General features: G+C 54.2%; 1 protein-coding gene across 5 annotated transcripts in view; it reads left to right on the forward strand.

Annotated features, from left to right (window-relative positions):
- The window catches only part of DENND3 (DENN domain containing 3), a 68,201-nt gene that overhangs the window by 36,584 nt on the left and 19,144 nt on the right, over positions 1 to 12,473 (forward strand). For all 5 annotated transcript variants that reach the window (XR_001889749.1, XR_001889750.1, XM_017895122.1 and 2 more), the window contains exons 11-14: positions 1,468 to 1,571; positions 2,467 to 2,666; positions 4,386 to 4,907; positions 11,824 to 12,083. Coding sequence is in view for 3 of the 5 variants with exons in the window: in XM_017895122.1 (XP_017750611.1) it covers positions 1,468 to 1,571; positions 2,467 to 2,666; positions 4,386 to 4,907; positions 11,824 to 12,083 (1,086 nt within the window). In the remaining 2 variants the exon portion in view is untranslated. The remainder of the gene's footprint in view (positions 1 to 1,467; positions 1,572 to 2,466; positions 2,667 to 4,385; positions 4,908 to 11,823; positions 12,084 to 12,473) is intronic.

The following is a 12,473-nucleotide window of genomic DNA, read 5'->3' on the forward strand; positions in this document are numbered from 1 at the left end:
ATGGTGAAACCCTGTCTCTACTAAAAATACAAAAATGAGCCGGGCGTGGTGGCGGGTGCCTGTAGTCCCAGCTACTCAGGAGGCTGAGGCAGGAGAATTGCTTGAACCCGGGGAGTGGAGGTTGCGGTGATCCAAGATGGTGCCACTACACTCCAGCCTGGGTGACAGAGCAAGACTCAGTCTCAAAAAAAAAGTATAATTTACTTAAAATATGGCCATTTTAAGTGTGTGGTTTGATGGATTTTGACAAATGTACATATCTGTATCAACACTTCCTCAACCTGGACATAGAACATTCCCATGACCCCAGCCAGCCCCATCTCTCCCCAGGTCCCGGCAACTCTACCTGTGTGCGTCCCCGTAGATGGTCGGCCCGTCTCAGAGTCTCAGGCTGTGCAGTCCTATGGTCTGCGCTCTATCTGCCTCTCTTAGCCTCCTGCCTTGGACCGAGCTGGGCTACTGTGTGTCTCAGCAGCAGCTCCTTTTTTGGCTAGGAATGTCCCGTGGTTGGGACAGAGTGCGCTTTGTTCTTCTGTCCACCTGCTACTGAGCATTTGGGTTTTTCCGTTTGTGACTATTACAAAAAAATAATCACCTCAGGGGCTTTGCCCTGGCAGGCGATAGAAGCTGCCTGAAGAGTCCTTTGATCCTTTTGGGGTTTTTTTTTTTACAGCTTTGGGGTGGGCCAAGAACAGCCTTTCTCTAGGGTTGGTGTATAACCTAACTCATCCACTAAGTGATGTGCCTCCGTCCCCCGCTGTGTCTCCTGAATGGCTGGGGGTCAGCCAGGACCCTCTGCCCTGGCTGCTGGGGGCATGACTGGCTCTCTGCCCTTGTGGGCTTGGAGGGTTGTTTTACTGACAGCTTCCCAGTCGTTCTTTGGTTTGATGCGGTTTTGCCCTATGCCTGGGCAGCGGGGTGTTCAGCAAAGGCTTAGGGAGACCCTGATGCAGGCTCCCTAATACAGACCCTGATACACGCTCCCTGTATCATTCCCTCGTCTCCAGAGCCCTGCCGGAGGCTTCCAGCTGCCCCAGCCTCTGTGAGCTCCCTCCACGCCCTCAGGGCTGGAGCCGCACCAGCTACAAGCCTGCCTCTTGTCCAGTGTCTGAAAACAGTCGTTTCCTCTTTTTTATCGAGTTTCCTCACAGTTTATGTCAAGAGGATATGTCTGAGCCTTGTCTACTGCCTTATGGCCAGAAGCATGTGTCCACCTCTTTTAGCTATGATGAAATACGCTTTTGTTCACGGGGTGGGTATGTGGGCCCCGCTGTGTGAATGTACGGCTGCCATTTCTTCTCCTGTGTGAGTGAGGAAGAACAGAAAACCCTCGAGTTTGTTCACTCAGTCAGTATCCACTGGGCATGAGTGGTGGTGCCCAGTGCTGTGCCAGGAGGCTCAGGGGCTTTGGAGCAGGGACTTGGGGAGTCGGCACAGCCCAGTGACCAGCCCGTCTGTCTTTTCCAGGTCTTAGACACCTACATGTTCCATTCTTTCCTTAAAGCCCGGCTCAACAGGAGGATGGACGCCTTTGCTCAGATGGACCTCAACACCCAGTCGGAGGAGGACAGGTGCTTCACTGTCGTGTTTTGGATCCACAGCTCTTTAGGGATCACAGTGTTCAAGGACCTCAGTTTTATTCGAATGAGTAAACGAGAAAGTCAGCGGGAAATGCCTTGTGCTTAGAAACTCATGATGAACTGGGCAACAGCTGGGAAGCTCTTCTCTCTACGCTTCTACCTCTTTTTTTTTTTTTTTTTGAGACAGAGTCTCGCTCTTGTTGCCCAGGCTGGGGTGCAGTGGCGCAATCTTAGCTCACTGCGACCTCTGCTTCCTGGGTTCAAGCGATTCTCCTGCCTCAGCCTCCTGAGTAGCTGGGATTACAGACACCCACCATCATGCCCGGCTAATTTTTGTATTTTTGTAGAGATGGGGTTTCACCATGTTGGCCAGGCTGGTCTCGAACCCCTGACCTCGGGTGATCCACCCACCTCAGCCTCCCAAAGTGCTGGGATTACAGGCATGAGCCACCACTCCTGGCCTGTTTCTACTTCTTGAGGGAACGCTTGAAACGTGCCTGATGTTAGCGTGCTCCCTGTGGTTTGTGGCCCTGCGTCTTCCTTGGTGTCACTCTTTCCCATCTCCTTTCTCTCTTCCCGCCTACCCCCATCCTCGAAGCCTGTGGTTTTCCATCTCTTCCTTGCTCTTTTCCTGAGCCCCTCCAACATGCGTCCGCTGCAGTCAGGGCTCCTGTTGGCTTATGCTGGTTTCTTCTGGGCTTGCGTCCGGGTCTCCCTGAGGCTGCACTTGGTGAGGTTTGGGCAACACGTTCTTACCAGTCTGTTTTCCACTGGTCTGTAAGAGTATCACATGCTCTTCATTACACTGGGGAAAACGCTTAGTTTAGGCTTATTCTGCCATCATTATTGTGTCTATAAAGTAAAGCGTTGCTTTTTCCTACCCCAGAATAAATGGAATGCTTTTAAGTCCAAGGAGACCGACCGTTGAGAAAATAGCCTCTCGGAAGTCCTCGCACCTGCAGGTCATCCACAGGCGCATGGTGGTCAGCATGCCCAACCTGCAGGACATCGTCATGCCTGAGCTGGCACCCAGGAACTCCTCGCTCCGGCTGACGGACACCGCAGGCTGTACGGGCAGCAGCGCAGGTAAGGGCTGCCCCCCATCGTGGTGCTGTGTGTCGGTCCCCCCCATTCCTGCACTGCAAGTCATTGAGCAAAACTGGAACTTGTTTCAGGGGAGAGGAGTGGGCTTGTTTTAGCAGCCAAGTTATTTGAAATGTTTAGAATATTCATTTTGCCAACTGTGTGCCTTCTAGAAAATTATTTCTTGTCTGTATTTTCTGCTACCCAGTGTCACTGCTAAAGGTAACGGGGGCTCTGCATGGTACGGCATCCTTCACAAGCACAGGCTGTGTGTGTCTCTGTGTGTGTGGATTGCATGTGTATAAATACATATTTACACATACACACGTGATAGGAGGCAGGGGGCACCAGGCACTTTCTAGAGCCAGAGCTGTGAAGGAGCCCAGGGCCCCTGCCCTTGTGGAGCTGGCATTCCAGGGCCAGGGCTAAAGTGAGCAGGGCCCGGGATGGGGAGGGACTGTGACTGTGGTTGGGACATTTCTACAGAGACAGGAGTGCATGGAGAGGCTGAGCCCTGCCTGGCGCCTTCTCGGGGAGGTACATCCTGTCCCTAGTGGATGGGAGAAACTGTTGGGAGGCCAGGGCCTTGACCCCCGGGGCACCTGCAGCTGCTGTCTCAGGCCCAGGCAGCAAGCACCACGCGGTTCCTCCTGATCACTGTGCTCAGACCCCAGGAGACGCAGGAGCGACAGCTTGATGACCCCGAGGGCTATGGTCTAGCAGGGGCAGTGTGCGCGAATGACAGACCACCTTGCCTTTATCAGCTGAGCGCTGGAGCTCAGAGCAAACATTCTGGAGGCCACTGTGGGGTCCGAGCCTTCTGCCCCTGGCTGTGTGACCCTGGGCAAGCGACTTTACCTCCCTGGTTCTGTGGTTCCTCTTCTGAACACCTGTCAGTCTGCTGCTGGCAGATGCCCTGTGCCCACTCACGCTGGGAGCATGCTCCGCTTTCTCTGCCCTCGGAACCTTCCCCTGGAGACCCTGTAACCCTCCATCTGCTTTCTCGGTCCACTGGAGCTCCTGGGAGAAGAGGAAAACCAGCACCCAGTTGGTGCCTAGCACCCGGAGGGCCCTTAGGTAATATCTATAGAAGGAGTTGGTGTGAGACACACACCTGGTTGAAGTTTGGCTCAGGCACTTAGTCTCTGTGTACCTGGGACAAGTAACCCAGGCTGTGGAAGCCTCAGTTTCCACATCTGTAGAACAGGACTCTAATAATAATACCCCTATCCTGAGTTGTCTTTAAGGTGCATGAAACAGCGGTTCTGAAGGGCTGCATCCTGCCTAGCAAGTACATCTTGGCTTCGATTATTAGCTTCATCCTCAAATAAAGCCTCAGTACCCGATACCTAAATAGTATTACTAGTTGTAGCAAATCAAATTGTTCAGTGAATGCTAGCTGCTGTTTTCCTTGGGGTACCATGGGAGCAAAGTGAGGGTTCTCTCACGCCTCCCAGGGCGGTGCGGTGGGCTGCGCGAGCTTCTGGAGGTGTTGGAGGGACACACCCATTCTCATTTTACCATGGGAGCAATAGTGAGGGTTCTCTCACGGCCTCCCAGGGGTGGTGGTCGTGGAGCTTCTGGAGGTGTGGAGGGACACACCCATTCTCATTTTATTTTGCATCCAGAGAAACATTGTCCTTGACAAGATGATGTCGCAGGGACACGTGTTCATTTGTAAGGGCTGTGCTAATGGTCTCCTTTTTCCCCTTAATGTTTTAGTACTGAATGTGACGCCGAAGTCCCCATATACATTCAAGATTCCCGAAATCCACTTTCCGCTGGTGAGCGAGTGCGTGCAGGCGTACTATGCCGACTTTGTCACCCTGCTGAGCAAGGCCATGGGCTTTCTGGCCCCTGATAACTCTCTGCTCCTGGCCCGCTATTTCTACCTCCGAGGGCTCGTTCATCTGATGCAAGGACAGCTGCTGAATGCTCTCTTGGACTTCCAGAATCTGTATAAAACAGACATACGGATCTTTCCCGCTGATTTGGTGAAAAGGACGGTGGAATCCATGTCTGCCCCCGAGCGGGTGCAGGCGCAGCAGGCGCCAGAGCTGATGCGGCTCATCAGTGAGATCCTGGACAAGCCGCACGAGGCCTCGAAGCTGGACGACCACGTGAAGAACTTCGAGCTGCCCAAGGAGTACATGCAGCTGGACGACTTCATGAAGCGGGTCCAGGAGTCAGGGATCGTGAAGGACGCCAGCACCATCCAGCGGCTGTTCGAGGCCTTGACTGTAGGTAAGAGGATGCCTGGCACCATCACCGATTTTATTATTTAGAGACAGGGTCTGGCTCTGTCGCCTAGGCTGGAGTGGACTGGTGCAATCACAGCTCACTGCAACCTCTACCTCCTGGGCTCAAGCAGTCCTCCCACCTCAGCCTTCCGAGTAACTGGGACTACAGGTGCGTGACACCGAGCCCAGCTAATTTTAGTATTTTTTGTAGAGACAGGGTTTTAGTATGTTGCCCAGGCTGGTCTTGAACTCCTGGGCTCAAGTGATCCACCCACCTCGGCCTCCCTAAGTGCTGAGATTACAAGCATGAGCCACTGAACCAGGCCCATATATTTTATTTTACTGTATTTATTTTTGCAACAGAGTCTTATTCTGTCTCTCAGGCTGGAGTACAATGACACAATCTTGGCTCACTGCAACCTCCACCTCCTGGGTTCAAGTGATTCTCCTGTCTTAGCCTCCCGAGTAGCTGGGATTATAGGCATGTGCCTCCACACCCAGCTAATTTTTGTATTTTTGTAAAGACAGGGTTTCACCATGTTGGCCAGGCTGGTCTCGAACTCCTGACCTCAAGATGATCCACCTGCCTTGGCCCCCCAAAGTGCTGGGATTACAGGCATGAGCCACCATGCCTGGTCCCATATATTTTAAATACTTAACGACAATGGTCAGGTAACAGCAGTGGTGAGGTAAGCCGCCAGCTGGTGACAGGCAAGACCGCTGCAGCACCGTGGTCTTTACTGTTGCTCTGGGCACTTACCTGGGAATGGGTGTGGTTGGCGGGGCCCTTAGGCAGTGTGCCTGTCACTGAGATCTTAAACACGTCTCCAGGCTGGGCTCTGAGCTGCGCTCTATGTGGGTGGAAGGAACGTAGAATTGCTGATGGGAGATGAAGACGCTCCTTGCCTGGGAGAATTGCTCAGCATCTGTACAGAAGCATGGACTCAGCTGAAATGCTGCAGACACATGCAAAAGCAGGGACATGGGACAAATGCCGGGGTCCTGTGACAAATGTCACGGTCCTGCACCCAGACTGACACCTGCTGCGTTTCCCATGGAGTGCAGTGGGCTTGTGCTTAGACCCAGCGCGGGCACCGTGCGCCTCTCTCCCTCCCTCCCCAGAGGGAGCCATTGTCCCAAGCTGGAGCTCTTTTTTCTGGCCATGTTTTTATGCATTTACTACAAATGGATGCACCTGACACAGGACCTAGGTTTTGTGAGTTTAAACACAAAATTGGGAGAATGGGAATTGTCCCACCATATGTCTGAGTTTGCACGTGCTGTTCACTCATGGTGTTTTTGAGACATATCTGTGTTGCTCCACATCCGCTGGGTTCATTCACTCCAACCACTGCCTGTGCTGTAGTGTGTGGGCACCTTTTGTCCACCTGTTTCACCATCAGTGGTGTCGCACCTGTTTTCTGGAGTATGTGTGGGTCAGTCCCTCTCAGATGTGTACCCAAGGCCTGCTTTGAGATGTGAGAACCGTCGTTCGGGCTTGGCGAGGGCTGCACTTCCATCCTCCCAGGCAGCACACATTCCTTGGTCTCGACTCTCACCCGTTGTGAGTGTGCAAGGATGCCACACTGACGTCACCAACAGCACACGTGCTCGGGAGCAGTTCTGGTTTCTTCTCTGCGAGCTGCGTTGCTGTGATCTTTGCCCATTTTTATCTTGGGCTGCTTTTCCTTTCCTTACGGATGTGTAGGGCTCTTCAGGCCCTCGGGAGAAGCTGTCCTGGTGACAGAGGCCTGGCAGGTCGCTCTTCCGGCTGTGAACAGGTGCTGCGGAATGCAGTTTCCTTGCTTATCCTGCCTGTGGCCTCTGAGGGATGTCATGGCTGAGTGTGTATGTGTGTATATGAATGTGTGTGGGTGTGAGAATGTGTGTATATGTGTGTGAGAGCCTGCGTGTGTGTGTGCACGCACTGTACCTCTCCCTGTGTGGTGAAGCCATCAGATCATGCGCTCACTGGTCCCAGTTGTTGAGTCCAATGAGGGTGAGCTCAGATGCTCTGTGGTCACTTCCTGTGCTGTGCTTTGGGGACACTGCGATGATGCACCAGCCAAGCAGGGCAGGGTGGGACCCACTTCCGTCGAGCTCCTGTGGATGGTGAGCACCACCCAGGAGCCACCTGTGGGGCAGGGCAGGGGCTGAATCCCACTGGGGGGTCCCTGTCTCTCACGTGACAGGAGTCCAGGGCATGCATGGCAGCTCCTCAGTGTCATCTTGGGCCAGCTTCTTCTGTCACTCCTCTGTGGCCTGGAGCAGCCTGCTGTCTCCCGGTCACGCGCCAGCTGTGGGCATTAGCACCACAAGAGCAGGGTCCGTCCACCTTTTAAGGCACCTCCCCCCCGCCACACAGTGACTTCTGTTTCCTCTCATTGGGCAGAATCGTGTCATGTGGCCGCCCAGTTGCAAGGGAGCCCTGGAAGGGGGGTTTGCAGTGGGGTGTGTGGGCCCTTGTCCAGCAGACCTGGCTGGTTGTGATAATGCCATCAGTGGCCCTGTTGTCACTTTGGCTTTGCTTACGTTGCCGATTAGGTTAGGAAATGGTCTTGATTCTGGGACATGTGTGCCTGAAGTGACCAGTGTAAAGCAGCACCTAATATATGTTTTGGCCAAATGGGCATTTGTTAAAAAAAAGTTTGGTCAGAGCTCGGTGTCACCATCTTTGGACGAATTTATGTGATATAAGAATACATCAGATTTTATTCAAAAAATTATTGCAATTTCATCATTACATACTTTAATGGCAAAATATGCTATTAACAGCGCAAGGCCAATATGCTCCCTGCTGCAGCTGCCCGTGAGGTGGCCCTCCCCAGGGACGCCGACGTGTCTGCCGCCTCCAGCATGGCCGTGCGGAAGCAAGACATCCATGGACAGCTCCAATGGTGACGTCGCCTGTACGCCACCGAGCTGAGCAGGAACAGTTGTATTGGAGGCGTGTGGGTGACGAGAGCAAGGTTAACAGCTGGTGTTTGTGTGAAACTGGGAGTTCAAATGAGGACTGGGCACTGTGCCCACGTGGGCCTGTGCAACAAGCGCGTGCATGGCAGCTGCTGTGGATCGCACAGGCTCGTGAGTGTGCCTGGTGTCTAGAGATGTGCACAGTGGTCATAAGTGTGCAGTGTCGGTGGGTGTGCACAGTGGCTGCGGGTGTGCATGGCGTCTGTGGGTGTGCACAGTGGTGGGTGTACTGTACAGTGGGTGTGCACCGTGGCTGTGGGTGTGCACGTTAGTGGGCATGCACAGTCTGGGTGTGCACAGTGGTCGGTGTGCATAATGGGTGTGCACAGTGGCCGTGGGTGTGCATGGTGCTGGTGGGGTGTGTGTGCAGTGTCTGTGGGTGTGCACTGTGGTAGGTGTGCACAGTGTCTGGCTGCACTTTGGTAGGTATGCGCAGTGGGTGTGCACAGTGGTCGTGCACAGTGTCTGGGTGTGCATAACGGTGTCTGTGGGTGTGCATGGTGCCTGTGGGTGAGCATAGTGGTGGTCGTGCTGCATAGTGTGGGTGTGTGCCGTGGGGGTGGGTGTGCACGGTGGTGGGCATGCACGGTGGGTGTGCACAGTGTCTGTGGGTGAGCATAGTCGTGGGCGTGCTGTACTGTGTCTGGGTGTGCACAGTGGCTGTGGGTATGCATGGTAGTGGGTTTGCACAGTGACCTTGGGCATGGACTGCCTTGTTCTGCTGCAGTGCTGGTGGCGTGGTGTCCACAGGCTGGCTGAGCACTGGTGGCAGCTGCAGTGAGTGTTGCTTCTTGCCTGAGGGGACTTTGGTCTTGCTGCTCCTCCCATCGTTGGGGTTTTCTAGAGCCCTGAGTGCCCTCGCCCTGAGCTCAGCACTGTTGTCTGTGAGAAGAAGCTATGTCAGGCTCTGGTGACACTCACTTCACCCTGCCCAGCCCCAGGAACTGCTGTGGACCAGGTAGCTAGAAGATTTGCCCTGAGTGGTGCAAGGGGCAGGACTCGTGGCTGGGGCTCCACACTCAGGGTGCCTGGCTCCTTCATTAGGTAATGGCTTCGCCCATTCATTCGCACTCACTCTCCTTTTCCTGTTTTTGGGGCCTCTCCTCGCCTGGTTACCTGACCAAAAGATTGTTTTATGTGATGTGATTCACATAACAAGTGCTTCTGCCTTAAACCCAGAGTCTGCGCCTTGGCTTACGCCTGTGATCCTAACACTTTGAGAGGCCAAGGCTAGAGGATGGCTTGAGCCCAGGAATTTAAGGCTGCAGTGAGCTATGATCACAGCAGTGCACTCCAGCCTGGGTTGCAGGGCAAGACCCTGTCTCTAAATTTAAAAAAAAAGAAAATGAAATACATAAAATAAAATAAAAACTACAATAAATCCAGCAACTCAGAACCCTTGGGAAGGGTAGGCTGAGGCGCCCCAGGCCGAGGCGGAGGCGGCTGCATTGAATGGTATTTCTGAAACAGAAGAGGAACTCTGGCAAACAATCTTAGGTGTGGAGTGGGGAGAGGACCTACATGCTCTTTGCGACCTCACAGATGACCTTGCTGCCCAGCACAGGGGCTGCAGAGACCTGGCCTGACAGGCCTCGCCCGCCGGGGCCACAGGCCTCGCCCACCGGGCCACAGGCCTCGCCCACCGGGGCCACAACACTCTCCTTTGTCTTCTTCTGTGACTTCTTTGGAACAATCACACTGCACCTAGAGAGAGCCTTACTGGTGCATATTTCTCTTCTGTTTGGATCTGGTGACTAGAAAATACAGACAGGCAAAAAGAAGAATTCACTGGGAATCCCGCCACCTGGTGGAGATTTTTGCATAACCGCCTGGCGCCTGCGCCGTGTGCTGAAGCCTTCCTGCTCAGCTCACCCTGCAGGGCCCCCAGTGCCTGTGACTCTGAAGTGAGACTAAGAGTCCTCCTGAGCGGTGGCTCAAGCCTGTCATCCCAGCACTTTGGGAGGCCGAGACGGGCGGATCACGAGGTCAGGAGATCGAGACCATCCTGGCTAACACGGTGAAACCCCGTCTCTACTAAAAACTACAAAAAACTAGCCAGGTGAGGTGGCGGGCGCCTGTAGTCCCAGCTACTCGGGAGTCAGAGGCATGAGAATGGCTCAAACCCGGGAGGCGCAGCTTACAGTGAGCTGAGATCTCGCCACTGCACACTCCCAGCCCTTTGGGTTGACAGAGCAAGGACTCTCGTCTCAAAAAAAAAAAAAAAAAAAAAAAAAAAATCCTCCTGACCCTGTGACAGTGCTGACTCTCTTCCTGCGGCGTTCCCCTTTTAGTTGCTGCCATGACGACTCAGTCGTCCTGGACTCAGCTGTGGCCATGATGGCAGATTCCCTAGACAGGCCTTGCTGTTGACGCTTTGTTATGGAATCGGAGCAGGGGCGTGGCAGAGCTGGACCATTAACCACGTCTTCTGGTTTCAGACTCGTGATCTGAGGATCTGAGGATCTGGGGTCACAGGTACTCCCCTTTCAAGTAGCGACCAGCAGGAAGGCATACCCCAGCTCTGGGCAGACCGTCTGCCCGGCCTCACAGCCCAGGTCTGCTGGCAAAGGGCTTTCCTCTCCATGTCTCAGTTTCCCCTTGTGAATGAGCCACCTCATTCACAAGGTGGCTGTAAGTAGGACCCCATATCGAGTGAATTGTGGTTCTTGGCATATAGCAAGTGTTGCTGGACACAGCAGTGCCATAAGGGAAGCGTGTGTGCAGCTCAGCAGTGGCCTGGCCAGGATGTTTCTTTCTTATCAGGGAAGGCTGTGCGTGGGCACGTCTAGCCGGGTGTTGAGGGACGGGTAGGAGTTTCCTGGTGTGAGCAGGCAGGATGAGTGTGTGTGTGTGTGTGTGTGTGTAACATGACCTGTTTGGGAGCATGCTTGGTACGGTTGGGCTGTGGGGTGGGTAGGTGGGGCCCAATCTTGGAGGAATGTGGCGGTGTACAGAAGCAGCCCTGAGTGTTGAAAACGGGAGCGGGAGCTCCTCCTTGCATTTTAGAAAAGTGGCTCTGAGTGCCGAGCGAAGCAGGCTGTGAGTGGGGCTGGCTCTGAAGGCAGGAGCCACTGAGGAGGGGTTTCTTGTGCAGAACTGAGGGGGACTTGCCGCACGTCAGGGGATGGAGAGAGGGACAGACAGGCTTGGGACACAGGGTGGAGGCAGAGCCGAGCAGGCAGGCTAGGGGCTTGAGTTGGCAGGACCTGCCGGCAGGGACTTGGGATTTCCAAGGGGTCGTCCCATCTCCAGCTGGCAGATAAAGCAGGTTCGTTCCACGACTTGCCAGGAGTCTCTGTGAACAGCCATGAAGCGGGCCTCAGGCTCAGGCCCCCCTGACTCCAGAGTCCGTGAGTGCCAGCCTCGCGGGAAGGTTACCGCTTCTCATCAGCGGAGATGATTTCAGTTGCAAACAACAAAAGTTAATGATTTGCTTGTAACGAAAGAGTGTGGAGGTCAGGCCAGTTTCAGGCGAGGCGGACTCAGTGGCAGGGCAGTGTCGCTAAGGATCCAACCTTCCCGGCATTAGCGTCATCCTAGGACTAGCTCCCCTGTGACCCCGAGACAGTGGCCACCAGTTCTAGTGATGAGGAAGGTCTTTGTCACCATTAGAAGAGTGTCCTTGTCCCGAAGGACTTTCCTACCCAAAGGTAAGAGTTGCTGTGACTACCTGAAGCAGGTCCCATGGCCATCCCAGAGCCGGAGGCTGGAAAGGGCTGCGGGCTCAGCCTAGATCGTGTGCCCCTCCCTTGACAGCTGAACACACCTGGGCTGCCCCGGAAGGCCCTGCAAAACCTTCTGGCAGTTTCCATCCACCGCCCTGAGTGCTGGCGCCACCTGCTGCCAGATTCCGGTAGTGCGTGGTTTCTTCAGGTCATGCAGAAGCCCTTGCGGCTCCCGATGTATGTGCCTATAAGATACCTCTCTTTTCTTCTTATAAAACTAAGGACAGCAGAAACAAATTGACCCAGAAACATTCAAAGATTTCTACAACTGCTGGAAGGAGACAGAAGCAGAAGCCCAGGAGGTCAGTCTGCCGTGGCTGGTGATGGAACACCTGGATAAAAACGAGTGTGTGTATAAGTTGTCCAGCTCCGTCAAGACGAACCTAGGCGTTGGCAAGATCGCCATGACCCAGAAGCGTCTGTTCCTCCTAACCGAAGGAAGGCCAGGCTACGTGGAGATTTCCACCTTCAGAAATATAGAGGTAAGGGCAGCACGGGCAGGCAGCGCCGGACCCCACCTGTGTTTAGGAGGCAGATGGCTGGAGCGGGCCCTGAGCTCTCTGCCAGCCATGCCAAGTACCAGCCACAGACCTTCTGCAGACCACTTGGCTTCCTGTCCCTCAGTTTGCTCATCCGTAAAGCAGGAATAAGGCTGATACCTTCTCAGTGGGTGGTGGGGATTGAGTCGTTTACGTACGGAGCAGGCTTAGAATGGTAACTGCTTTTCTAACACAACTGACTTGCATCTGGGAGGCAGGAAGCAGGAAGCAGTGTGGGCTGACATTCTCATTAGGGACAGCAGGATGCGTTCATTCATCCATGAGATGTCTGAGAAACTGCCGTGTGCCGGCCACAGTGAGCTACAGTAGCTC

Source organism: Rhinopithecus bieti, unplaced genomic scaffold, assembly GCF_001698545.2.
Source record: "Rhinopithecus bieti isolate Rb0 unplaced genomic scaffold, ASM169854v2 scaffold_25940, whole genome shotgun sequence".
In the NCBI taxonomy this organism is placed as follows: Eukaryota; Metazoa; Chordata; class Mammalia; order Primates; family Cercopithecidae; genus Rhinopithecus; species Rhinopithecus bieti.